The following is a 25,863-nucleotide window of genomic DNA, read 5'->3' as shown; positions in this document are numbered from 1 at the left end:
ACTTGACCATGCGCGCTGAGCACTTGAACCTGGGTTTAGGTTCAAAGACTGAGCATGTAAGAATGATTATCTAAGCTCAACATTAGCTTTGCTTTGCACAAACTTCGGTGTTGCAGTGAAAACCTTGTGAATTTTCAAAAGCTCAGAAATACTTCAGATAGTAGTTCAATTCAACTATGGCTGATAATCCATATCAATTAGCCTAGACTTTCCTGAATTAATTGTTGCAAGTGTTGAGGCTTTGACGCCCCCATCATAGGTTTTGATATGCTGGAATGGTATATCAAAAATATTATGGTTCCGATATGTTCCTGCATGCCCCCAGATTAAACTGTATTGAGGTTGATCTCTTCATTAGGGGCCTTAAACTGGCTTCTCCATTTGCTTGGATTGGTTTGCATTGTTGCGACTGATGCACTGTTGACGCCCCCAGAATTGTGGTGAACTAACAACATTGTAATTGATACGATGCTGAAGAGATATTGACCCTTGATTTGGATCAAACCTTAAATGTTCCCTTTGTATGGGAAATTTAGAAGTCTAATGAGAAATCTAGCTCGGCAGTATGCTGTGTGATATCCAGCCCAACGGTATGTTGCAGATGATTTGAGAAGTCGAGATTGACTAGATCTCTGCCTGTAATTCGCTATAGCTAGAGATACAATCTACTAGAACAAAGTAAACTGTGAGTTGTAGACTTATTTTGATGGATTTCTTTATTGGATCACAATTGAAATCAATGACAAAAGTAGCTTATTAGACTTTAACCCTTAGAAATTGAGCATGTTGAGGTAGACACTCTTGTTTTGAACCTCTAAAGATAATTCAATGTCACTAGATGACTCTGAGGAATAAGGTAAAGTAATTGTCTTGTACTGGCTAGAATGACGTACACCTTTGACATATACAGTTAACTAGCCTTAGAGTTTTGCTGAGGTCGCCCCCAGTGATGTTAAAGTTTCCGAAATTTTAAATCTTCTTCAACAGTAGCATACCTATCTGCTCGCACCAGCAAATCCTGAACCATTTCTGGAGGCTTCAAAGTCAGTGAGTTGTACAGACCAGACTTATCAAAAGGAAGAGCATTTTTGAAAGCTTGCGCAACGACGTCATCTGGGACATTATTGACCTTCTTGAGCAGCACCCTGAGTTTTCTGACAAGGTCTCGAATGTTTTCTCCTTTCTCCATGTGGAGGTTGAAAAGAGTTCCATAACTTTTTATGGTCTTCCTGTTGTTGTAGCGATAATGTTTTGAAAATTTGTCAGGGAGTTGCGGAAATGTATGGATTGAATGAGGACGGAGCTTGTTAAACCATGTGAAAGCTTCTCCGCTAAGGGTAGCTTGGAACACTATGCACATCAACACATCATTGTTGTTAAAAAGAGTCATAGATGATCTGTACTTCATCAAGTGCTCATCTGGACAACCATCTACATCATCGTAGGTTGGAACTGAAGGTTGTTTGAAAGAACCAGGGGAAATGTAATCTCTGATTTCATCTATAAAAGGAGATTCTTCAGGTCCTTTGATTGCCAGTTTATGTTGCTTATCTTCCTGGGTAGCTTTGGTATCCAAGGCATTTCTAATGAGTTCTTGGATTCGCTGCTCATTCAAGTTGTCTTTATTTTCTAGCATAGTGACATTGTTTGTGCCGACTTTGTGGGTACAATTTTTCCTTTCAGGGCTCTAGCCTAGCTCAACAGAGTCGTGCCTATATCACCTGAAATTTGCTTCAGCCCTGCGTGGGTTTAGCTCTCTGGTTCGAGCGCAATCACCCACATAATTATGGAGGGCTCCGGTTTTGTGGCTTTTGGCCCACTGTTGTCTACCTCTTCTATCTCCAGCTCTCTGATAACCTCCATTAGTCCTCCGGCAAGTGTTCCTCGAACCATTGTATCCGGATTCCGAGGAATCTGAACCTCCAGGACTACGATCAAATCTTCTGTTACCTCTAGCTAGTTTGCATTGTCCTCTCTGTGGTACATGATTATGAGAGCGTTGTATGCCACGCTCTAGATCAATTTGATCCGAAAAGGAATATCCAGAAACTGACATTGAACGTTGCTTGGAGTACTAGGAACGTCTTGATACTGATCTGCTTCGGTAACGCTGTGGGCAACGAACCCGTTCTAGTATAGCTTCAGCACCACCTAAACGCTCCACAATTGGAATTATGTGGTTTTGGGTGCAGTGGAGGCATGGCTCCTTGGATGATGTCTCCTCTTTGGAGACCTGCTCTCCCTTGGTACGGAAGATTCCTACTGAGAGTTTTCTTCCATAGGCCTTTTGTAGTAATTTCTCCTAAGCAAATCATTTTCTCTGGTCAGCCTGAGCATCATAGACATTAAAGTTTCTTCATAAGATGGGTGAGCATTGTGGATCAGATCCTGAGGGCTCGATTCAGGCCCAAGGCGGCCTTGCAAACGCCTAGGCAATATGGATGGCCCAGATTGGGTGGAAATAGCACCCGACCTAGGCCCAAGGCATTGTTGCAGACGCTGAGGCAGCATCGAAGGTCTTGCCCTAGTAAATGCAAATCCGTCTCTATGTGTGACGACTCGAGTATCCCTAGTTGCATCTTGTTCCCCTGCTAGAACAGTAATTCGTAGGTTCTCCACCAAATCTTCCTCTTCATGCTGAGCATCCATATTCTGTGGGGGAATCTGATGTGCATGCTGATGCTGAGTATGAACCTCGTCAACAACTGTGTGTTGTGATATTTTAACATTAGGAGGAAGGTTTTGTGCAATTTCTGGAGCCTAACTGGTGTCAGCCAACTTTTGATTTCTTTTGGATCTACCAACAGCCATTGATCGTGATATTCAATAAAAGAGAAGAACTTGGTTGTGGGTTTGATCCCCACAGACGACGCCAAAAGATGTCGGGGGAAAAACTGAAGAAAAACAGATCTACCTAAACACTCTTAAAAATCTACTTTCTGAATATCTATCACAACTCATAGAATGACACACACAATTGAATGATAATGATAGTAATGGGATGGTTTGTTTGGATGTTTGAGACTGAACCACTTTTTAGTTCGGTGGCTGCCTACATACCCTAGAGGGATCAAGTCTCTGAAAGTCTACGGAGTATAGAGCTTTCAATGTAGTTTTGTTGCTGAAAAACTCTTCAATATGTAACCACCCAAAAAACTAGAGAATCTATGGATATGAATCTTTATCCCTAGTGTTTAGGTACATTGAATAGAGTCAAAACCTCCGAATTTTGTGAGATCTGGTTGGGCTTTGTTTTCACCTGATTTCGGGCTTACAATGAGGCTTGGCCCACATGCCATATTGTGCCCTGGCTACGAACCCGGGCTAAGCCTGCAAATATAAAGGGTCTAGTGTAGGTGCCATGTTCAGAGGACATGCCCAGCTGGCCCACAGAGACGCTATGCTGCTGAGCATTCCATCGAGCTGGAAGTCTCACTACACACAATTGGTCCAACGAAGCCCCAGAATAGGAGGATCAGATAGTTCCATGCAGACCATTTATGAGGGTCCACACACTATCAAGAAAATTACACCATATATGTTCAAATTAACATAGAATCTTTGTACTGGAGGAAACAAATAAGAGTGACGCTGATTTTACACAGATGTAAGTGTGTAACACATTTTCTCTCAAAACCTGGAAAAATTGGCCCTTAAAAGCAAGCTCTTAAAAGTCCACTATAGTGTTAGAAACCCAGACAAAAGCCCAATTTTTCAGACTTTGCATTGGGTCCTTTGAAACAGTGTTAGAAACCCAGACAAAAGCCCAATTTTTCAGACTTTGTATTGGGCCCTTTGAAACACAGGAGCGACCCTGTACTCTTGGTCTAACATATGTTTGTTGTGAATGTGGGACATTTTTCTATAATTTTGAGAATGCGCCATAAACATCTAAGGCATAAACATCTAAGGAATGATAATCCGGTCTTAAGGGATAAACTTTTGTTTGGTGGGAGTCGTCAGATGTTTCTATGTAGTTAATTTTGTGTGTATACCCGAGTGGGTTATGTTCATGAGTGATTTTTTTTTCATGATTGTTAGGCTTTTCATGATTGTAAGGCTTAGAGCCTAGTGTTGTTGTACTGAACTTTCTCCCTCTAACAATCATACCCTTAGTCAGGTATGTAACAGTAATATTCCATTTCAGTTGGAAAATGCAGTCAGATGTATGTTTTGGATAGTATAAATGGTCAAGGAGTGGTAACTCATATCACGGGAGGAAACTTTGTTGAAGTTTAATCAATAGGTAGGGCTTTGCCTCAACCCATCACCGTTTCAAAAAAAAAAAAAAAAAAAAAAAAAAAAAAATTGTCATTGTTGATTAGAACTTCGGCATTATGTGTAAAATACAACGGCATTGATCTCAAAACAGTCATGGGAAGTTGGCCATGGATCATACATCTGATACATGTCTCCCTTTTTAATGAAAAACAGTTTGCGCCACGAGTCCCTTCCATCACACTTAAGTTGGTATTATAGTCCTCATTAACAACATCTCTACCGACAATATCAGGTCGTGAAATATCTCGAGTCACATGGTTACTAATATCATAAGAGACGATTACTTCGAGAGGACTACACTTGTGACGAGCAACCCAATAAAAAGCTCCATCCAAATATATTCCCAACAACTTTCTATTCAAAATTCTATACGGGATACTAAAAATCAAAGAGCATGATACATCTCTTAGGGAGTAAACACTGATTTGAGACTCACAATCCTTGGAGTCTATAACCTCGACCAACTTGTAATCATCTTTCCTAGGGTCATAACCAAAGCTATAAACTGAATCACTTTCAAAACGAACACTTTCTTCGAATGCCACAATCTTGTATTCTCTGGTATTAAGGGTTCAGCAAGCAAACTTGATTCTCCTTAACTAAACATATAACTCCATTACCAAGAACCCAACAATCTTGAACCATAACTATATCGAGATTCACCAAATTGGTCTTTAATTATAACTGCTTTTTCAAATGAATTACCCTCTAGACAATAGATGTACGTCTGAGAACGCCAAAACAACCCCTTCCTTCAATGAATTGTGCTTTCATTCTCGTATTGCCATGAAAAATCCATCTCTTTCCTAAAGTGGTCGATCATAGTAGCTAAGATATTACCGTCGTCTCTATCTAAGCTCTATTAAGGTGCATTTTGATAAAACTAGGATCATACTGTTAGACTACGTACACCATGGCTTACAAACGCACCTGAATCTTATAAGTGATTTCGCAGGTACCCTAGATAGAATCTCCACTATGACTTGTGGTAGGTCGGCCATTTGTTAGCTACTTTACTCTCTATTCTTCTTCTATCGAGGGTTGGGGCTCCAGTCAAGTGAACTTCTCTTTCTTTCTTCTCCTCTTGAACGTACGAAGGTTCTGAAGATTCGTGGTCCATGGGCCAAACTAGAAACCCGGACTTTTCCAACGTTTCGGACGGAATGATCTCTGTGTCTCTAGTCTCTACCTTTGAGCTTGTTGACATGTTGCGTGCTAGTGTTCTTGTTGTCCAGTTCAATCATCCAAAATGGTGTCAGGGACGTTCAGTGTCCAGACTTGACACTCTTTTCAGTATTTTGTTTCAATTCCTCCCCAGTAGTAACAAATAGTCCTGGAGCTTATGCTTACGTGCTGTAGGACAGTAGCTCATGGTTTTCTTTGTACCTATCCTCACTCCTCAATGTTTTGCATATGTTCATTTTGACATATGCAAAATTTCATTTTGAGCTTAATGAAATTTATTAGAACTTCAATATAAAGAAAAATATAAAATGACCAATATGTTCATTTTGACGCATATCACTGATAAATGAGACATTCTAGTAATCTAGTGAACGGAAACATATTATTAGGATGTTTTTTTTTCTAGAAAATCACGAAAATTGACTAAGCTGCTCAAATAGAAGCGAATTCCTCGGTCAATATTTTGTATTTACAGGAAAATAACATTTTACTCAACAAAGAAAAATTCCTTAAAAAAATGACTGAATAAAAAAACACTCCTTACAAGACCGCTCTCTCTCTCTCTCTCTCTCTCTCTCATTCAACTGACAACAGAAGAAGAACAAGACGGACATCGAATCAGACCATTCTCATTACAAACAAAACAACTTCTAAACCCACCACCTTTTTCCATAAACAATTTATGACTCCCATCACATTGGTCACATAGCAAAAATGTATACCCACCACAATTATCACACACCCCAATTTCATCAACCGGTAATCCATCCACTATTTTCTTCAACTCCCCGTTTTCATGAAGGCCTCTTATTTCCTCGGCCCCACCAATGTATCGACCCCGATGAACACTCTAGGCAGCGAAAGTTTTTCCTTCTTTCCTATAATACCCTCGAGCTCTTTTAAAAAGCCTAAATCCATTGACAGATCTCGTTCGTCTATTTTGACTCGAAAGCTGCGTAGAATTGATCGGACTGTTTTGCAATCTTCGAATGTCTTGCGTACAATTCGGAGACTAGTGAAGTAGATCACGATGCCGATTTTTTGAGTTGATGGGTCGGGTTTGGTTGTTGTTGGGTGGGTCCAGTTTCGTAATATGGAAGTTGCGACCCGGACTCGGTGGAAGATGGATGGCTTTTTGGGAGTTTCAGGTTCTTCTTTGCAGAGTGATTGAATGTCTTTGAATGATGAACAAGAAAAATTTGTAGGTCTAGTGGTGGTGTGAATCCGACCTGTTGATTTGCTCAGCCTTGGTGACCACATTTAGAAAGAGTTATATGAGATGGTGCTGCAAATTTTTTGTGACTTGTGAGTGTGTGGGGTTGGATAGATAAAAAGAGTCGAGGGATTAGTTAAGATGGTTAAGAAGGTATTGATTGCTTTTTAATTAAGTAGAGGGCAAATGAAGAAAGGTTAAGCAGATTTCCTTTTGTGGTCAGCTGTCTTTGCTGTCCAAAAAGTTACCCACATCCTCTTTGTAGTCTACCCAAGTCCTACTTCTTAGATCCGATAATCGACGAAATTTCGATTGCTTGTACTACATGGTACATACTCAAGTGACTTTTGTTTTTTGACTATCTATCTGAAGTTTGAGGGGGTGAATGTTTTTGACATGGATATTTTGTGGCTTGAAATCAGTACATCCCTATGCGTGTTCTTGGTTTTAGGGACAGCAAAGATTTGGAAAGTAGATTAATGAAGATGGAAGATTAGGTAATACCCACTGGCCACACCAAATCTCTGTTAAATTGTAATTTAATCGTATGATTAGATATGGAAATTTTTTTTTAGCAAGTTCTTCACAGCTAATTATATTCTATAAATTAAGTTGGAATTAATTATAGTGTGATTATGATGGAATACTTGTACGTTTTCTTCTTTCTGACCCGGTGAAGACTAATTAACGAGTAGCAGACATAAAATCTGGACTCTAAAGTCAATGAAATTGAGCATTTGTTCATGGGTTCTCTCTTTTCACCTTCATTCATTTTCGAGGATGTCCTCATAGGGACGAGGGCGCGACCGTGTGATCCAGTCTAGAAATACAACGTCCGTCCTCTCATGTCCACGGACCCTCATCAAGAATATACTCAGGGTAGCTGGAGCCTATAAAAAAAGTAAAACAAACTGATAAGAACGCGCCTATAGAGTCAACTGTCCAAGGCTCCAACCTCCAAGACCACTTTCTTTGATGACTAATAGATTCCAAGTGACATCAATTATGTATGTCCACAAAGACGGATTCGTTGGTTAAGATGCACTCGCAAGAAGTGCTACTTGCAAATGGACAAAGTTGTTCTGAAAAGCTACATTTGAAAATGATGGAAGTTAGTTAAGAAATGTGGAAAGAAACGCACATCAGTACAGAAACTTCACTCATTAGTAGTGGTGTCAAATGGGCCGGGCCGGGATGGCCCGGCCCTCAAACAATGAAGCTCTCATGCTTTGAGGGCCGGGCCAGCCCTATCCTCATTTACTTCGAGGGCCGGGTCGGGTCGGGCCAATGCTTAAATCTCGAAACGCTTACCGCCAACAACCCTCGGTAGGGCTCAAAGGCCCGCCTGGAAGCCAAACGTGATGCCTTGGGATACTTATGTTATACATTTGATTTACAAAATAAATTTAAACATTAGTTAAAAATGATAAAATCGAATCGACTTCACAATTAAACTTTTCAAACTACTAAAAAACTTGTTAAAATTGTATTAGTCAATTAAGATCAATTAAATTCATTTCATAAAATATTATAATGAAATTATAAAGTTGACAAACTTAATAGATAAACGTTTTTTAAGTGATTTTTAAGATATTAATGTTAAAATGAAATATATTGTAAATTTTTTATTAAAATATATGTAATAAATGTTGAGGGCCTAATGAGGGCGTAGGGCTTAAGTTTCAAAGTCTAGGCCCTTACCCTCCCCCTCAAAGGCTTGAGGGTCGGGTCGGCCCCCCACTAATGTGAGGGCCCATTTTGAGGGCTTTTGGGCCCATGGGCGGGTCGGGCAGGCGGCGGGCTAAGGGGTTTGAGGGCCATTTTGACACCCTACTCATTAAGACAAAAAAATCGGTCTAAAATCAGCGGTCAGCTTGGGCAGCGGTTCTAAAGGCTAAGGGGTGCCTCAACCCGACTTCGCCAGGCCCTAATCGTTAAAAATCGGTGAACCGACTAGGCGGGCTAAAGCGCCTCTAGGCGGTCCAAGTTTGTTTTTTTTTTTTTTTTTTTTTTTAATGATTAAATGTCGAAAAATAAAGGCCGTGTAGGCTTAAGATTTAAATGAGTTTAAAATACTTAAGTCTAATGTAAATTATGTCATTGTAAATAAAGAGTATGTTTTTATATGAAGTTAATATTCTTAAACTATTATACATTTTTGTAATAAGTATTTTTGTTTGTGTTTATTTTTTGAATTATGGTAAATGATTTTCTTTATTTCTTGTAATATGTGTATATTACTATATATATTGGGGAAAAACGGCTTTCCGCTTTATTCGCCTGAAAGATCGCTTCAGCCTAGAAGCACTAGCGCCTCCCACCACCCCCGACTACCGCCTAGCGTTTTTTAGAACACTGCTCATTAGAAATCCATCTTTGTCACCCACATGTTTGCGACCCATGTGAATGGCTAGTTGGTCCCCCTCATGCCTTCGGCCCGCAGTGATTAGGGCCCATGGGCTTTGAATTTAGTACATGTTGGGTTTAACAGTTTAACACTTTAACACTTTAACACTTTAACTATTGACTTGGCCTAGAAAGTTGAAACAGCAGCAAACAAAAAAAATGGAAGCATCATCAGCAGCTTCTGAAATGATGACTGTTCATGTGAAGTTCAGTGGAAGATCAATCCCAATATCTCTGTCCTCAAACTCAACAATCAAAGACCTCAAAACTCTTCTTCAACCTCTCACTAATGTCCTTCCTAGAGGCCAAAAACTCATCTTTAAAGGTACCCCTGCCCCCGCCCCCTCCTCCTTATCTTTCTCTCTCTTTGCAAAATGAGTTTTAAGGGAATTTTTTTCTTGTGTAACTGTAACAGGAAAAGTTTTGATGGACACAATGGTGTTGACTGGTTCAGATATTAGAAATGGAGCAAAACTCATGCTCATGGCTTCTCAGGGTTTACATCAAGGGGTACTTTTAGTAATTATACTTCATTTTTATGTTTCTTTATCTTGATTTTGGGATTTGAGTTGAATGCTGTGAATTTTGCATTGAATAAATAGGATGGGTTTATTACTAAAGAGAAATCTACACTGTCTAATTGGAGAAGGCCGGCATTGGTAGATGGTGATCGCGCCGTGCAAGATAAAGTTGTAGTGAATGTTGATAAAACACGAACGGAACGGTGGAAGCTTACCGGGGTTATTGCTTTATCAGATTCTCAATTGAAGGTATCTATATGCTTTTGCCTCATTCCTATATTTATTCAAATTTGTAGGAGAATTTGTAGTAAATTAAGAATAAGAAGCAATGATTGTCGTATTAACGTGCAAGTTTAAATAGAATATACTAGCAAGACATATACTTGACTGAATTTGGCATCATGAATTCAGATTGCGTTAATATATATGTATACAAGACATAAGGGCATGAACATACACCCTCACCCACAACAACGTTTGACAAATCAATCAAGACTTACTATGCAATCTTATGTTTACTAGCTAATAAAGCCTTCAAATCAAATTTGAAATTTTGTATTAGGAATTTAGGATCCATGAAAAAAAAAGAGTTTATTAGTGTGGTTGTTTTGAAAGAATTTTTCAGGGGATAGAGATTTGCTATTGGAAATTTTGTGCCGACAGTGCTCGCTGCTCAATGAGCGGTTATATTTTAAACTCTAATCTCTAAGATACACACAGGGGTATATCTTTGATGAGGGCTCAGAGTGTGCTATAGGCATTGTGCATAAATATTGATATGAGCAGTGAAAGATTTATTTAAGAGTTGGTAGTCAGCAATTCTTGTATGAAGAATTTGGTATACTTTTGGAAATATACTTAGTGAGAGGTTCTTGTTTTATGATTGCACTGTTTATATTCCAGAAAAATAAAAGGTTTAAATTGAAATATGTTTTTTTCTTAGTGTTTTGTAGCTTGCACTATAGGATATCTCATCCTTTTTCTTTTCGATATATATATATAAACTATTCTTTACTGATCAAAAAAGAAAAAGAAATATGGTTGCACTGTTGCGCACCTCCATGTCTTATTCAGTCATTTTTTTATTGTTTATTGAACTTGGAAGGTCATACCTGATGAAGTCTGGGCTTGTGGGTCATCTGTGAGGTTATTGGATATTAGCAAAAACTCTATTCAGGAGGTACACGCTAAAATTGGATCCTTGAGTTCGCTCCAGGTAATCTTGCTAGCCATATAATTGTTTCTCTATTTTAGCGTTGAGCTGTTTTCTTACAGAATTCGTAGCAACTCTATTATTGATTTGTTGTGTGCTCGATCCCTTTGCAGAAGCTTTTGCTGAATGCAAATGATATAGCCGATGAAAGCCTTAGTTGGCAGGGTGTAACCGCGCTTAAGTCTCTAAGGGTTCTGTCTCTAAGCCAAAACTAGTAAGCGATATGTTTTCAATGTTGGTAATTGGCTTTGGTTTGCTCTTCCTGATATTGAGAAAAGTATGGATAGTCTATTGTGGCTAAAACGCGAAATAATGAAAATATTGTCACTATCAAAAAAGAGATCAACGATATAGACACTCTAAATAATGTAATAGCAAGTAGATCAACCATCTCTGACCATCAATGGCAAATGATATAGATAGCTTGATCTAGTTAAGTGCTTTAGAAATCACAGTTAGGCTTGCCCTTGAGGATCGCTTCAGAGCCTCTCATCAAAGATGACACTGAGGATATAGTTTGCAGCCTTGCAGGTAGTGCAAGAGGCTTAAAGGTTGTAAGTGGATATTAGTGCCTTTGTTCAAATGACTTGCTGTATCTCATATTTAAGTTCTTAGTTTGTTTATATTCTTTTATTCACAAGGTTTGTTGACATGTTGTAGTTCATACTTCTTGTTTATACCTATGTTTCTGGAATTTTTGAGAGCGCTTTTGGAATTTGGAGGCTTAATCCTCCACGCCTATGAGCCTCGGCCTTTAAGCCTCTTGGAGGCTTGGTGCTTCAAGCTCTTATGCATTTGACTTAGATAATGCATATTACAAATTACTGGAAGGTTATGTGCGTTTCATAGATTGCCATGTTCTGCCATATTAGTCGTTATCATCCAGAATTAGCACTCTTGAACTGTAAATACGATTTTTTTTTCAGTGAGCAAAAATTGTATGTATTGTCTCAGGGACTTTCCATTTAAACATTTATTTTTTATACTATATTTCTGAGAACGTATGGTTGATCGTGCAAAACATCGCACATCCTAGTACCTGATTACATTTATGGAAGACCGTTTGTAAAGGAAAGCATTTATCTGCACATTTACTGAGGCATTGTATACATTTTCTCAGTTTAACAGCAATGCCATCTTCAATTGGTTATTTGACTTCTTTGAGGGAACTTGATGTTGCGAACAACAAGCTCACAAGCCTGCCAGTTGAAATAGGACTTTTGACTCGACTCCAACTCTTGAAAGCCAACAACAACAGGTTGTGTTTAACGCTCTTACCTGTTTAGCATATATGCTTAAAGTGGATTCTTTGTTTTGTAATTCCTTTTCAGCTATCTATTCTGCTTTGTAATGTGGCTAGGGTAAGCTAGCCGTTTGAGCTGACCTCCCGTCCCTCCCTCATGAATGTCCACTTGTCTTAAAACGGTTTTCATTCACCTTTTTCCTTATTAGTGGCCTCCTCAATAAATGATGCCATTTTCTATTTTTTCTCCTGGAAAATCTACTAAGAGAGTTTCATATCATACAACTAGACCACTTGAACAAAAATGGCTCCACTTGAACCAGCCACTTATTCAAATATCAAAGTAGCAACTACAATTGCACAATCGTGAAAATTCAAAATAGGAAAATCAAACTAAATAGAAATCAATGTCTACAAATGTTGTAAATGTTACAGCATTTGTAGCGGCAAACTAACATTGAAATGGCTATAAAATTCTACAAGTGTAAATGCTCAAATATTATATACTACTTCAACAGGTAAATATAAAAACCATTTTATCCTTTGATTGTTGTCAATCTGATTGTTTGTGCAATGAGCATATGCATACGCTTGTTGTTTGTAATGTGCATGCTACCAACAGTGATGACTTAGTATCTATTTGATTTCCTACCAATTCTGCACTGCAGTCTTGATTTAAAGGAAGCCTTTCTCGGTGCAATTGCATGAATTTAACTGGTTTTCAAATAGTTTGGTAATAACCTTGTTTTTGTACAATGGTGCAAAGCAAGAGACAATTATTGAATAATATGACTAAAAGTTTGGATCTGTCCATTTTCTGGGATGCCCATTGCTTTCCTTCCTTTGATTTGACATGCTTGTTTTTGCTTGCAGAATAACTGCTGTGCCTCCATGTATAGGGAACTGCAGTTCTCTTATTGAGGTGGTGTTCTGGTCACATTCTTCATGATTTATATGCAGCATCAATATAAAGTCTAACTTTGGACTAGAAAAGGCATCAGCATCACTATTTAATACATTTTGCATGATTTTGTTGTGGTGCAGATCGATTTCTCATCAAATCTATTGGAGGACTTGCCGGAGACTTTTGGAAGTTTATGCAATCTTAAGGTGCATCATCTCTCTCTCTCTCTGCAAAAATATCCTGCGAATGCATGGGCACACTGGAAGTGTAGAGTTCCCTTTAATGTTTTCCTTTTTCAGTTACTAAAGGCATATGGTTTTATCTTCCTTTAACTATGGTACTACTATCTTATATTGTGGAAATGGATTTTATGTGAAAAGAGGTAATCATGCTCTCTAAATGAAGGGAAAAGAAAGTATGAGCTTCTTATGGAGTGTGATAAGGAGTTGAAAAACGTTTGAGATTTGCAGTGATGGATGAAAAAAAAAACGCCTGGAAGCTTTAGGAGTTAAAATGTTTTGAGTGACCAATTATAATTTCTTGGTTTAAAAAGGATTGGTGTGCTATCCCTCTTCGTCTAGTAGGTTATCGCGGCCAACCTTCTTATTCTTCAGTTAATGATACTTTATCTGAAGGAGTGCATGTGAAGGATGATAACTGAAAAAGGAAAAGAGGTAAAATAGTTATGGGTGGAGTTAGTAAGAAAAGAAATGAACTACCGAGCAAAAAAAAAAGAAAAGAAATGAACTGATCAGACATAGATTTGGTTTATGGTATTATGCACACAATCTCGAATTCCATTATATAGGCAGAAACGAAGTTTGATTTCTTTTTTTTCTCCTAATGGCATAGGATTCCATAGTTCAGTAACACTTGAAAGTTGAAACCATGGACCAATCCTTAGTTTAGTTGATCCTACCTTATCAAAAACTCGGTTTGCCATATTGAAAGTTTTACAGGTTATAATAGAGATGTGAGCTTATAACATAACTTGAAATGGTTTCTGTACAGTATCTGGAAAATATTAGAATGTGATGCTTTAAACTGAGATTTCTAAGCTGTAATTTTACCTCTATGATGTATCTGTTACCCAGAGCTTTTGTGTATTTGATTCTAGAAGGGAATTTTCTTCCCTGGTCAAGCCAGTTTTCAGTGGAAAATGTTCATCAGATAGGACTATTAAAGGGAATTTTCACCGCCTTCAAGACCTTTCCTGGAGACTTATCCGAAATAAATTTTCTCCACCAAAATTGTACTCAAGTGTGGTGAGAGATTCCCTTGGATACTGCTATCTCCTGCAACTGCCTACTAAAAGGTGGGATACCATGGAAGAATTTATTTCTGCAATGAATTAAACCCTTGGAAGCTGCTGTCGGTATCGGGAACATAGTTAGCTCCTCAAATGTGTTCCACCCCTCTTTCCTTTCGTTAATTGTGTAGGAATGTTTGAGAGGTCAAGATCTCTTGTCCAAACTCATTGGAATTAAGCCATCTTATGACCTGATCTGGCTTAAAATTTAAAAGAAACCTAGCTTGTTGGGATCAAAATCATAGAATAACCAAGAACAAAGCGAAAAAAAAAAAAAAAAAATGGTCTAGCTTAAACTGGTTATATTCGTAGTTGCCTATGTTGGGTTGGAAACATTGATGAGAACATGTGAATTCAATACGGAAGCTAGTCGGAGAATATGTATTCAAATTCAAAGGATAAATGTGTAGGACGAAGCCTCTGAACCCTTGCAAGTTCAATGATAAAGATTGTCTTGATAAAGATTTTGTCTGTAGGTCACATGTCTTCATATAATATTAAAGTTCTCACTCAGTCGTTTGTTATATCTTCTCAGTTGGTGATTTGTTTGTTTAGGTCACGTATCTTCAAATAATTTTTGATTTATCATTCAGTCATTTGTTATATCTTCTCAGTTGGTGATTCTAGCAGCTGGTCGGTGCTTATACATTGCGTTTTGCGGCCTTTTGCTGCTTGAATTTGGTAGAATGTCTCTTTATGCCTAATTTTCTGATGCGTAACTTAAAGGATTTACAATTGCTCTAACAACCAAGCAAGAGACAGAAATGATAACGAGTCTTTGCTTGTTTGAGGATATAAGTTGTGTCTATTTGTTTACTATTATGTCCTCGTAGCTCTCCGAGAACCTCCTTTATCTTTCCGTAAAGTCTGCAAGCTCATCCTTTACTGTTATGCTAACAAATATTCTACAATTTAGCATAAACCTAAATATGACAACAAATATAGCATGTGTATCTCAAGTCAATTAGAGGTCAAGACATATTTCAGGTAAAACGGCGATTTTTTGTTTCAAAAAAATAGATATTCTATGTGATGAGAAAGTAGTCATAGAGGTTATCACATATCCCACCATCCTGAGGTCACTGTAGCTGTTGCCACTTATCTTGAGATTGACCATAAGACGTTGCCATATCTCGAGATCTATCTTGAGAGTCAACTTGTCAGAGAATTTAATATATTTAAATTTCAACATAATAATAATAATATTAATTATAATTATAATAATGTTGCCCACAGAGGTTGATTCGAAGGGTCATACATAGCACTGACTTTTTGCTGCCTGTTCAATCATGATTTGAGCCAAAGTTGTCTTTGAATAGGATAGACTGTTTTCTGTTACTTCTGTGTTTACCATGTTACCTGTAAATAATAGTTCCATTGTTTATGTAGGCTTTGTATCTTAGAAACAATGGCCTAAAGTCATTGCCCTCTACACTTTTCAAGCTTTGTTTAAAGCTATCGACATTGGATCTGCATAACACAGAAATCACAATGGATCTTCTTCGTCAGGTAGCAATGTTTATTATCTATTCTTACATGAATACTGTATGAAACTGTAATACATTTTTAGAGTTTGATCATAGTATTATCTGGAAAATAGTTTGAAGGATGGGAAGATTTTGATGAACGAAGACGTTCCAAGCTTCAGAAGCAGCTGGATTTCAGTATTGGATGCTCTGAAGGATTTGACGAAGGTGCAGATAAAGAGTAAAGGTTTCTCTTGTAATGTAGCCGGTTCCCATTTTCCCAAGTGATTATGATCTATGCAAAGTCTTAGAGAAGGTTTATGATCCTAGATATACACATAGATTCTTTCAGGGTGTTCTCTCCCAACCAGTGGGTAAATAATCATCTGTACATCTGTGGTTCTGTAAGTATGTTTGTCAAATGACGTACATTTTTTAAAACAGATAGATCTCCATGAAAACTGAGATGTTATGGTGACAAAAATAATTGAAGCATTGTTGCAAGATGTACATTTCCTACCAATTCTTTTCTTATGATGGTATTGTTGTTTTTTTTTCCGATAATCATTATAATGGTATTGTTGTAGACACAAGGAAGAGGGAATGCATAACCAATAATTGCTTAAAACCCCAATATGACATGCCAATAAAACATCGAAGTCATTGAGATGACTATTTGAAAACAATAGCAGCTCTCTTCTTATCTAAAACCCTTTAAAGGGGCGTGCCCGCGCTGTTGAGCCTGCTTTTAGCCGCTAGGACATAGAGGCTTTAACGAGCTAGCCTTCCACCGTCATACCCTCTTATTACTTTTTAACATCTGTTGGTTTTAGCCTTCTAAGCCTTCCGGCTGTGATTCCGTCTGTTCGATCCTACCAGAATGAAACACGTCTTTTGCTCAGCCACTCAAGCCTTGAAGCCGTTAGATTTAGATAAAACCCCAAATTTCTTCTCAAACGTATGTATTTATCTTCTGTATGCAAATTTCTTTTCTCGCTGATAACAAAACCCAAACTTGCCATTAGAACAAGAGTTTCAAATTAGCCAACTTTGCCATTGAAAGAAATAAAAGATCATCAATCAGAAGCTCCTTGAAGCAAGTCTACTGGAATCAAGGATTTAGTTCATGGTTCACTCCTCCAATCAAGTGCCAATCCCTCAGAACCAGACGATTTGGCTACTCATACGCTTCTTTGGAGGTTTCCTACTTTGCCACTTTTTTCTTCTTGAAATTTTCTCTTTACAACTTCGCCGCTCTGTTGCTTTTTTTTAGTTAGCTAATTTATTGTGGGGAAAATGGTTTCCTGCTTTGCTGCTTTTTTAGGCTTGAAATTGTGTCTTGCCAACTTTGGTGCTCTGACTTTTTTTTAGTTTGCTAATTTTCTGTGGGGAAAATGGTTTGCTGAGAATATGGCTTTGTTCATATTCACCAGCAACTGCGTCTGCAAGAGCTTATGATATAGCTGTTATTTTTTTTTAGTTTGGAACATATGTGCATAATAAATTGTATAAGCTAACCTCTCTCAACACCTTTAGATTGGCATTATTGCTCTTCTGTCTTTTACAACTTTGTTACAGACTGTTCTTATAAATTGATTGTTTTGTTAAATGACTATTTATTCTTTGTAATATTCTGTTGACATATATCTAAACACCTTTAAAGCGGCCTGCCCAAGCTATTAAGCCCATGCTTAGCCGCCACTGGCGCTGTAAATTATTTTTGGAGTTTTCATCTTCGTTTATATGTGAATGCATGAGCCATGTTGCTGATTTTAATTTCATGGGTTTTCAGTTCTATTGATCTGATTTTTTTCTCTCGGGTCCTTGGTTAACCTCAAAGATCATGAACATGATATGATACATGGGCTTTCTTTAAGGATAAATGATACCTAAGCAAAGGTGGAGCATGAAAAAATTCCAAGGAACAAGAGGTTGGTATTGCTTTTGTCTTACTTATATAGCAATATTTGAACATTGATTTTGTGTATTATTGAAATACGTATATGTTTTTGCTATGATATGATTTGAGTTTGTGTATTTTCTGTCAATAAGCTCAGCCCACTCATTCTAGCTTGCTTATTTTGTAGAAAATGTTTGATCATTTTGTGTTCCTTTGTCTGTGGAAGTAGACATTATTGTATGTATCTTTTCCAAGCAAGAAGTTTATTTAGTAAATCTTAATGGACTGTTGCAGTTCTTCACTTATTTGATTTTTTATAAACCAACATGTCACTTTTGGATTTGTTAAAGTTTTGTTATGCTTTCTCAATTTTCGTATGTTGTGGAAGATGTATAGTTTTAGTTTTTTGAGTTTGGAAGGCTATGGAGGTTTTGTTCTAAGGGTTCTGTTAGTCTTAAAATCAGAGTACACGACAGATATGGGATGTGTTTTTTTTTCTTTTTTCTTTTTTGAATAGCATATACGGGATGTTGGTAGTTAGGTTGTTTTCCTTTTGCGAACTTAATGCTTATGACGTTAGTAACTTCCTACTTCATTTTAATATATTATCCCATCTCTTTATTATTTTTCTTTGTATGTAGTATGATGAAGTGTTATTCAGGAAGCTATGGTTCTTATCCATTCTTTAAAGATTGTTTAAAGTAATAGATTTTTACACCCTCTAAACAGGTGCCAATCATAGAGATACATCTACCTGTGGTGGGCTCCACTCAATTGGTTGTGATCTTACTCGCACCAAAGGGAGATCTGATGAGAAGTGAGCAAATTGTGGGAAGGATGAGGGAGCAGGGAAATACACCTGTGAGCAGGCTTGAGGTTAGTTCATTGTCTCTTTTTAGTTTACATTATGATAGTGAATAAGAGAGCCCTCCAGTTAAACATGTACTATATGACGTACTTAGAATCACTATTTTTTGCAGCCTATTACTTCACGAGAGAGCATTGCACAAGGAAATGAGAGTGGTCGGGCAAATGGAAGGAACACTGATTATATATAATGATGGGGACACTACTATATGTAGTCATCCTTCCCATGATAAGCGATTCAGGAAGCAAGCACTATATACTCAAAGTGGAGCTAAACTATAATATTCGTATTATGCAAGTATTTGATATTTAGCTATATTCAGCAGCTCTGATTACTAATTATTTTGTTCCCTTTTTATCATCGTGACAGGTCAAGGAGCCTATTATTCAATAAGTGCCAGAAGTCTTAAGCTACATTAGTTGCTTGAGGAGTACAAGATATATGGAATGTGCATAATTCCCCACATACAAAAGTAAGATAGAATTTTAATTTTTCTTTTGTTGACGTATATATAAGCTAGAAGAATAGTAAAGTGAATAAGAACCCATTGTTTGCTTGGAAACTCAATGTTCGAAACATCACCAAAGTGGTTCATGAACTATAGTTCATATCCAATCTAATATCAAGCAAAAATAGAAATGGCAACTGAGTTTTATTGAGACTTTAGAGTGAGTCCTCTTTCCTTGATGATGACGAGTTATGTTTTTCAAACATCATTTCATGCTAAATATAGATGTCTTCAAGAGTTTTCATGTTTTAAATGCTAATTTTCATTTTTTTGGTAAAAGGGGTTATTTTTTCAGTGGTGGTATCTTACCTTAGTTCTTAACTTAAGCATAAACATTTTATTCATTAATTTTGTCTTATCATGAGTATGTATCTTTTTTGCTTTTTTACTTCAATTTTTCTAATTATTCAATTTGGTAATTGTGTTATGTTTTTTTTAAATGATTGTTTACTGATAAAGTTTCATGTTGGTAATGTATCGTTGATTTTCTTATTCTTGGTTCATTGAAAGTGGGATTTGAAAGTTTTTATCCTCATGCTACAGTTGACATGATCAACTTGATGATTTAGAAGTATTATATGTAGAAAAATGGTTCACCATCCGTTTCTCAAAGTTTAATCTGTTTTACTTATCTGCTGTCAAATTTATTTGAATTCCCCGTTTCATCAAATTGTTGTAATTGGCTTATCTGCCGACGTTTTGAACTTTGAGTACATGTAAGTATGTAACCTTAAAGGTAGATGAAATTGAAAGCTATAGGCTGTCAATGCTACTAGCTTTTATTGGCATAAAAAAAAACGTATCAAAAGGAGTTAATATGGGATGTTTAACAAGTGTTGGAGTAACCAATGTCATAATTTTTTTTCCAGTTAACAATTAAGCTTGATTTGAATTATGAAACGGTTATGACAGACCATGCTTTTCATTCCATTATGGTTGTGTGTTAGTTTTGGTATACCTGCTTTAGCAATAGGCAGTGCAGTGTTTACATTTTTCTTTTTGGGTTATCCATTCTACTGATTCTAAAAGCCGGGTGGCAATTTCTCCCTTCAAATAATGCAGGTCCTGTAACTTCTTTCAGTATGTATCAGCTCAAAATGCGGTCTGATCCATAGAAAGAGTGACATCAAGGATTTCTCCTCGAACCAGTAAGCCCGAGTTTTCTTAATTTATATATAATTTGATTGATTACTCTCTACATAGTTTTTTCAATAATATATTTTCTTTCATTTTTTTCTTCTTCTTTTTGTTCTTTCTTGCCAATTAGCAACCAACAATTGTTATCTACTTAAAGAAAAAATGAAAAGCAATCATAAACATTTGCAAAAGGATCGTTAAGGTGCGCATATATGCCTATACGGAATGAAATGGTTGCATTTTCATTACTAACAACTTATCCATCCAGAAACCTTTTAAACAATAATAACAACTTGGAAAACCCAAAAAGTCATATAAATTATCAATCAAAGGATTTTGTAATTGCGTACTCATCAGGAACTTCTTTATCAGGGAATACTGGGATGTTTCAAATAATTCTCAATCTTATAAGTCCTTGAACAACCATAAAGAAATGATAGACTATGTATATTGGTTAGTGAAATGAGATATCAATTGTTAAGTGGTTATGAGTTGTAGTTAAGTCAGCCCTAGAACTTTGTATGATTTTAGCATTTTGTTTCTAATGTGTTGTAAATGGGTTTAATAAACTAACCTCATACTCTAATTTATTATTTGGTTCAGTTTCTTTGACGAGCCTACTATTAACACTCAATTAGATCTAATTTACAAGGGTCCTGTTAATCAGTGGAGACTGAGCATTCTCACTCAAGTCAGGGATGTTAAGCTCACAGTAAGATTGCTCTTTAATTGGGTGTGTAGAATCATATTTTCAATGATCTCTAGCCAGCCATAGACAATGTTCGTACTACAAAGGTAATACTATGAATCCCCACTTTGGGAAAAGCTTTAAGATCCTATCAGCATCTCTTTTCATCTTTGTGATTTTAAGCTTTTCTTATGGATGACAGATTTTCCAAGTATAACCAATTTGCCAAAGGAAGATTGAAGATTCTGAATTGTCGTTCTCATTCAATGCAAATGAATCAGGTTAGCTTTTTAAACCTATGATAGACATTGACCCCATGTAATTAAAATGTGTTAAGTTAATCCTATCATTTTATTATTATTATTATTTGATTTTTTTTGGTATATATGTAAAATATTAAACACAATATAATGGGATGAGTCCACTGCACCACCCATATGGTTTGGAGATAGTGGAAGGTGAACTGTTGTGTTGAAGTGGTTAACTCATGTTATTGAGTTTCAACATTATCGGCGGATACATCGGTTAGTGATCAAGAGCAATTCCATTAGAAGTATTAAGACCAGGAGGTACCGAACACCCCACAAATAAACCATGCATTATTCATATACATTAAATAACTGTTAGATATCCACGTTGGTTCTTCACCTTCGCATAGTGATAGACTTGGCAGTTTTTCTTCACCAATAACTAATATTTAATTGTTAAATTTTACATCGGATTGGATACTTGCTGATATAGAGTCTGTTCTACTCAAACGCATGTTTATCGAAAGACAAAAAACCTTTAAGTGACGCCGTAAATAGGTTCTGTTTATTGAAGTTGACACAATAGCTTCTCTTGAGCCTTTTTCTATAACTGGAAGCGTTTGCCTGAACTCACCTCCTAAAACAACTGTTTTCCCTCCAAATGGCTTATCTTTCAAGTTTATATCAATCTCAGACATTATGTTCGAGGTACCTTATAAACTTCGGTACTACATGAGTGCAGTAAAAGTACTCATGGCTATAAATGAGTGCTTAAGTGTGACCTTAGATAACATATTAGCCTTCCTTTGATATTTTTTGATGTTATTGTATTCAAACTATTATGGTTATTTGGCAGATTTTATATCCGCAATCAACAAACAGTGGGTAAACTTTCTTCCTTGCCAAGGTAAGGCCTTACTGTTTCTGCACATTGCTTCCGTCGATATTTAATTCTAGATTAACTTCTTGGCACTCATCAGATGGTTTTCTTTAAATAATAACACAAACTAACGAGTGCATAAAATGTTTACTTGGTCCATATAAATTTAAAAATACTAACACACCTAAATAGCTAAGTTAAATGGCAAGGCAGTATTGAAAATAATTGCGACTATATGGTTAGCTTCATGAAGATGATAATGGCATGTAGTATCAATCTGGTATAAATTTGATGAAATAATGATGGGGTTCTTTAATATATGGGTAGTTAGGAGGTGGAGTGCTGGTAAAATAGAGAGATAATATGGAAAATAGAGTGTGTTGAGACTTGAGAATGAATAGGATATACATTGACTTGCTTGATGTTGTTAGTAGGTGCCTTTTCTAAATCTCTGGGTAATGTTTTTTTTCCCCATTTGGGTTCTGTAAAGTTATAACATGGAATCTCATTAAATTTATAAATCATCTTGCATTCGTTTAATTTGTGGCCATTTCGAAATAGACTTCCATGTCCATTATACATTATAATACTTGATAATTGGAAGTTGACCATCTTATTTGATGCAGGAGGCGAGGCTTGAGCTGCTACTGAGGTGATTTTATGTCCATGAAGATCCGGTTGGTGACAAATGAAGCGTTGTAAACCAAGTAAAGCAGCAACAACTAATGTTTTGATAGAAATTGTAAGTTGGCTATTAGGAAAAACAAGAGCAAAACATTTGGAAGGCATTTGAGGTTCTAAACATTAATCTTAGTATTACTTTTACACTTAAATTTGGTAATGGTTGTAATACTGTGTTGGTACATACATACGATTGTTAATGATAGGTTTTATATTGTAGAAGAGACCATTCAATATTATTCATATGAAACTTAAATTTGACTATGTTATTTGTGGTGTGTAGCCACTAGCCAGATCATGATGATTTCATATGTGAAATGAGTAGGTATGATATAATTTCTTCAAGTTAAATGGTAAAAGTTGGAGATAATATAAAACTATAGGTGGGGAGTTTTTCTTAATAATTTAATTCATCATAGGCACTGGACACACTGTTGAAATGGAATGATAGCATGCAAAACAGCCCTTCTGATCTCAGTTGAGTGTTTTCATTTTCTGTATTGATTGCATTCTTTTTTGGTTTATTCTGTTATGGTCTCTGTAACGTATAATGCAATTCTAAGGATGATTTTTCTTCTTCCCAAAATTATCATTCCAATGTATTTTTTTAGTTAAGGTTGATGATTCTCATGGTGTTAATATGATGCATGTAGAATAGACAAAAGGAGTTAATATTATATTTCCTCTATGTTTATTGAGAACTTTTACTTTTTTTTTAAGTCCCGAGTACGTGGTATTTTCCCAACATAAGTTGTTGTCTAAATGCATTCAAATTCATACCGATTATAGAAATTTTCTGTTTGCATATATAGAAAACGAGACGTTATCTTAGCTGTTTAAATAAAGTAGGCTAGGTCTCTATCACCGGATTCACTGATTCAAGGGTTTTAGATGGGATGGGGACTCATCCAATTCCGTGGGTCTCCCTGACGCCCTCTCGATCTCTTCCTTCTTCAAGTCAATCCCTTGCCTATCGAATGTAGCAGGGAAGCAACCTTGAATAATGTGTGTCAACTTATAAAAATTGGTAAGGAGCCCAGATTTATACCCCTACTTAGAAAAAAGTTGCTCAAGCAATTCACACAAGAAGATATGAAGTGAATAGGACCTTCAAAAGTTCAATCCGTTGATATTGATTTTAATTGTTTATTGACTTTTTTTTATTTGATTGAAAAGTTCAATTTTATCTATAAATCCAGTGATAGCGGTTGTACATTGACTAATGGAGGCTTGCTTATCACAAATTGTTATGTTGCGGGGTACACTATTTAGCTATTTTAGTCGTGTTAAACTTTTGAGAGCCTCTTCCTATAACCATAGCAATCATTCGGTATGTTTTTCTTTGTTATACATTTGTCTTTCTCATTGTGTGATATAGACCGATTAAATATTTTAGACAATGTCATTGTGACTTTGATGTGTATTTAAAAAATAAAGTGCCCCCCTTATAAATTGGTGAGTCTAACATATCAATTAAAATAACTCTATATTATAGTGTGTTTCGTTTCAAGATTTTTCTGAGTAGTTGCACTGAAGTGGTCCCTATTTCTTTGATACAGTTTTTTTTTTTTTTTTTTTTTTTTACGCTTTGCTTAGCTTCCTCAGAATCTCCTCTTATCTCTGCTAACATAACCTTCAAAAGAATTTGCCTGTTTAATATTGATATCCTCACTTTTCTTAGTGAGAATCTCCTCTTAGTTTAATTAATATTTATGTTGTATGTATGAGGACCATGTATAAAGAAGTTGTGTTATGATTCATAATAAAAGAATTTTACTTTATTGACTACTTTTTAGACTTTTAGTTGCATTATCTGCAATGACGTATTCTTTTAGTAATTAAGTAATTTGATTGTTACAGTAGCTATGAATTATAGTTGATATCATACATTACAACAACTGTCTTCGACCTGTTACTGAGATAGTTCCTTTTCTTTCATGCGAAGATCTTATGTGTGCATACCTCTATGCAGTGGGCACAAGTGTTGTGAAATCCTCAATGGAAGCGCATTATCGTCGGGTCTTATTGTTCTAACAACTTGGAGTTTATACCAAAGAGGAGTGGTGAATCCAAAACTTTGACCATATCATTGATGTCTAACAGGTATACAAAACTTGCATGCAATCTCTTTGCTTCCTATTCATCTTACCATGCTTTGTAATACCCTCATATTCCTGTTTAACTTGATTTCCATTCCCTTAGTTTTATTCTTTGATATCTAAGTTGGTGCAATAGTTTTCCTTCTAATTTGAACTGTTTTATATGGAGCCCAGTTTTTGTTTTTAATTTTCAATTTTGCAGAGTCAGGATAGCAAATAGAGACTGGGAATGATAATTCAGTTATACGCGGGGAAAAATTTCTAAGAACAACTAATCCAGTTTTAAAATACCTTGGCATGCTAAGAAAGCTTGATACATTTCCCATTGGTGGATTGTGTTGTAGGTTAATGTGACTACACTGGTTTTACGCATAGATTTTCATTGCGGGGGGTGTGCTGAAAAGATTCAGAAGACCATTGCGAAGTTTAACGGTCAAAATTATTGAATTTTTAAGTTTAGTTAAATCATTCATATATGCAGTTCATACTTATAACTTTTCCAATTACCACAGGTGTTCACAATATTTGGGTTGATTACAAGGAAAACTTGGTGACTGTGAGTGGAAGTATTGACGCTGCTAAACTACGACTGTACTTGAGGAAGAAGCTGAAGAAGGATGTGGAGATCGTCTATGACATTGATAACAAAGGTCGCGAGGGATATGATCACCGGTTTGACATCGTGAGAGAGACTACTACTGGGTTATCGGTGGTTATGGTGGAGTTTGGTAGACCTACTGGTGGAGATGACTGTGCTTCTGTTTGCTATTACTATTTTCTCATTTTTCTTTTGTACGTGTGTTTTTTAATCTAAATGTAATGCACTCAACTATTAGCTACTATACATATTTAGCTAAACTATGAAGTAAGGTCATAGATCTGTATTAGACATTGTTAATATGTTGTATGTATATATGCATTATATGAAGTTTTGGGTACTTAATTCTCTATTCGCAATGGTATATAGATTACTAATCAGAAAAAAAGAACCATATATTAATCATATTACACCGTACCATAAATCTTAGAAGCATATTACGCCGTACCATAAATCTTCATTTCCCCCCTTCCTACAAAGTACAAACCAGCTACCACATGCATTTTTCAGACCTC

The 25,863-nt window shown here is 36.4% G+C and overlaps 2 protein-coding genes, 1 long non-coding RNA gene and 1 pseudogene across 3 annotated transcripts; 2 read left to right on the top strand and 2 right to left on the bottom strand.

The window, feature by feature from the left end:
- Nucleotides 1-952: 952 nt before the first annotated feature.
- On the bottom strand, nt 953-1,636 carry LOC147489826 (uncharacterized). Its single transcript, XM_086574741.1, has one exon. The coding sequence runs from the start codon at nt 1,634-1,636 to the stop codon at nt 953-955; it is 684 nt and encodes a 227-aa protein (XP_086430867.1).
- Nucleotides 1,637-5,903: 4,267 nt separating this feature from the next.
- On the bottom strand, nt 5,904-7,278 carry LOC147489825 (uncharacterized protein At3g28850-like; annotated as a pseudogene).
- A 1,931-nt stretch (nt 7,279-9,209) lies between these two features.
- LOC147489824 (LRR repeats and ubiquitin-like domain-containing protein At2g30105) lies at nt 9,210-16,264 on the top strand. Its single transcript, XM_086570444.1, has 10 exons — nt 9,210-9,410; nt 9,501-9,595; nt 9,688-9,855; nt 10,712-10,822; nt 10,933-11,033; nt 11,940-12,077; nt 12,936-12,984; nt 13,107-13,172; nt 15,665-15,784; nt 15,876-16,264. The coding sequence occupies exons 1-10, from the start codon at nt 9,245-9,247 to the stop codon at nt 15,984-15,986; spliced, it is 1,125 nt and encodes a 374-aa protein (XP_086426570.1). The 5' UTR covers nt 9,210-9,244; the 3' UTR covers nt 15,987-16,264.
- A 769-nt stretch (nt 16,265-17,033) lies between these two features.
- On the top strand, nt 17,034-25,694 carry LOC147489823 (uncharacterized). The gene is made up of 13 exons (XR_015200961.1): nt 17,034-17,672; nt 18,371-18,517; nt 18,622-18,981; nt 20,080-20,165; nt 20,758-20,949; nt 21,045-21,123; nt 21,947-21,997; nt 22,597-22,712; nt 22,942-22,976; nt 23,071-23,128; nt 24,624-24,754; nt 24,953-25,182; nt 25,263-25,694. It is a non-coding gene; the product is annotated as an uncharacterized LOC147489823 (long non-coding RNA).
- Nucleotides 25,695-25,863: the final 169 nt, after the last annotated feature.

Source organism: Coptis chinensis, chromosome 7 (assembly GCF_015680905.1).
Source record: "Coptis chinensis isolate HL-2020 chromosome 7, ASM1568090v1, whole genome shotgun sequence".
In the NCBI taxonomy this organism is placed as follows: domain Eukaryota; kingdom Viridiplantae; phylum Streptophyta; class Magnoliopsida; order Ranunculales; family Ranunculaceae; genus Coptis; species Coptis chinensis.
This window is presented reverse-complemented; position numbering and strand designations above follow the sequence as displayed.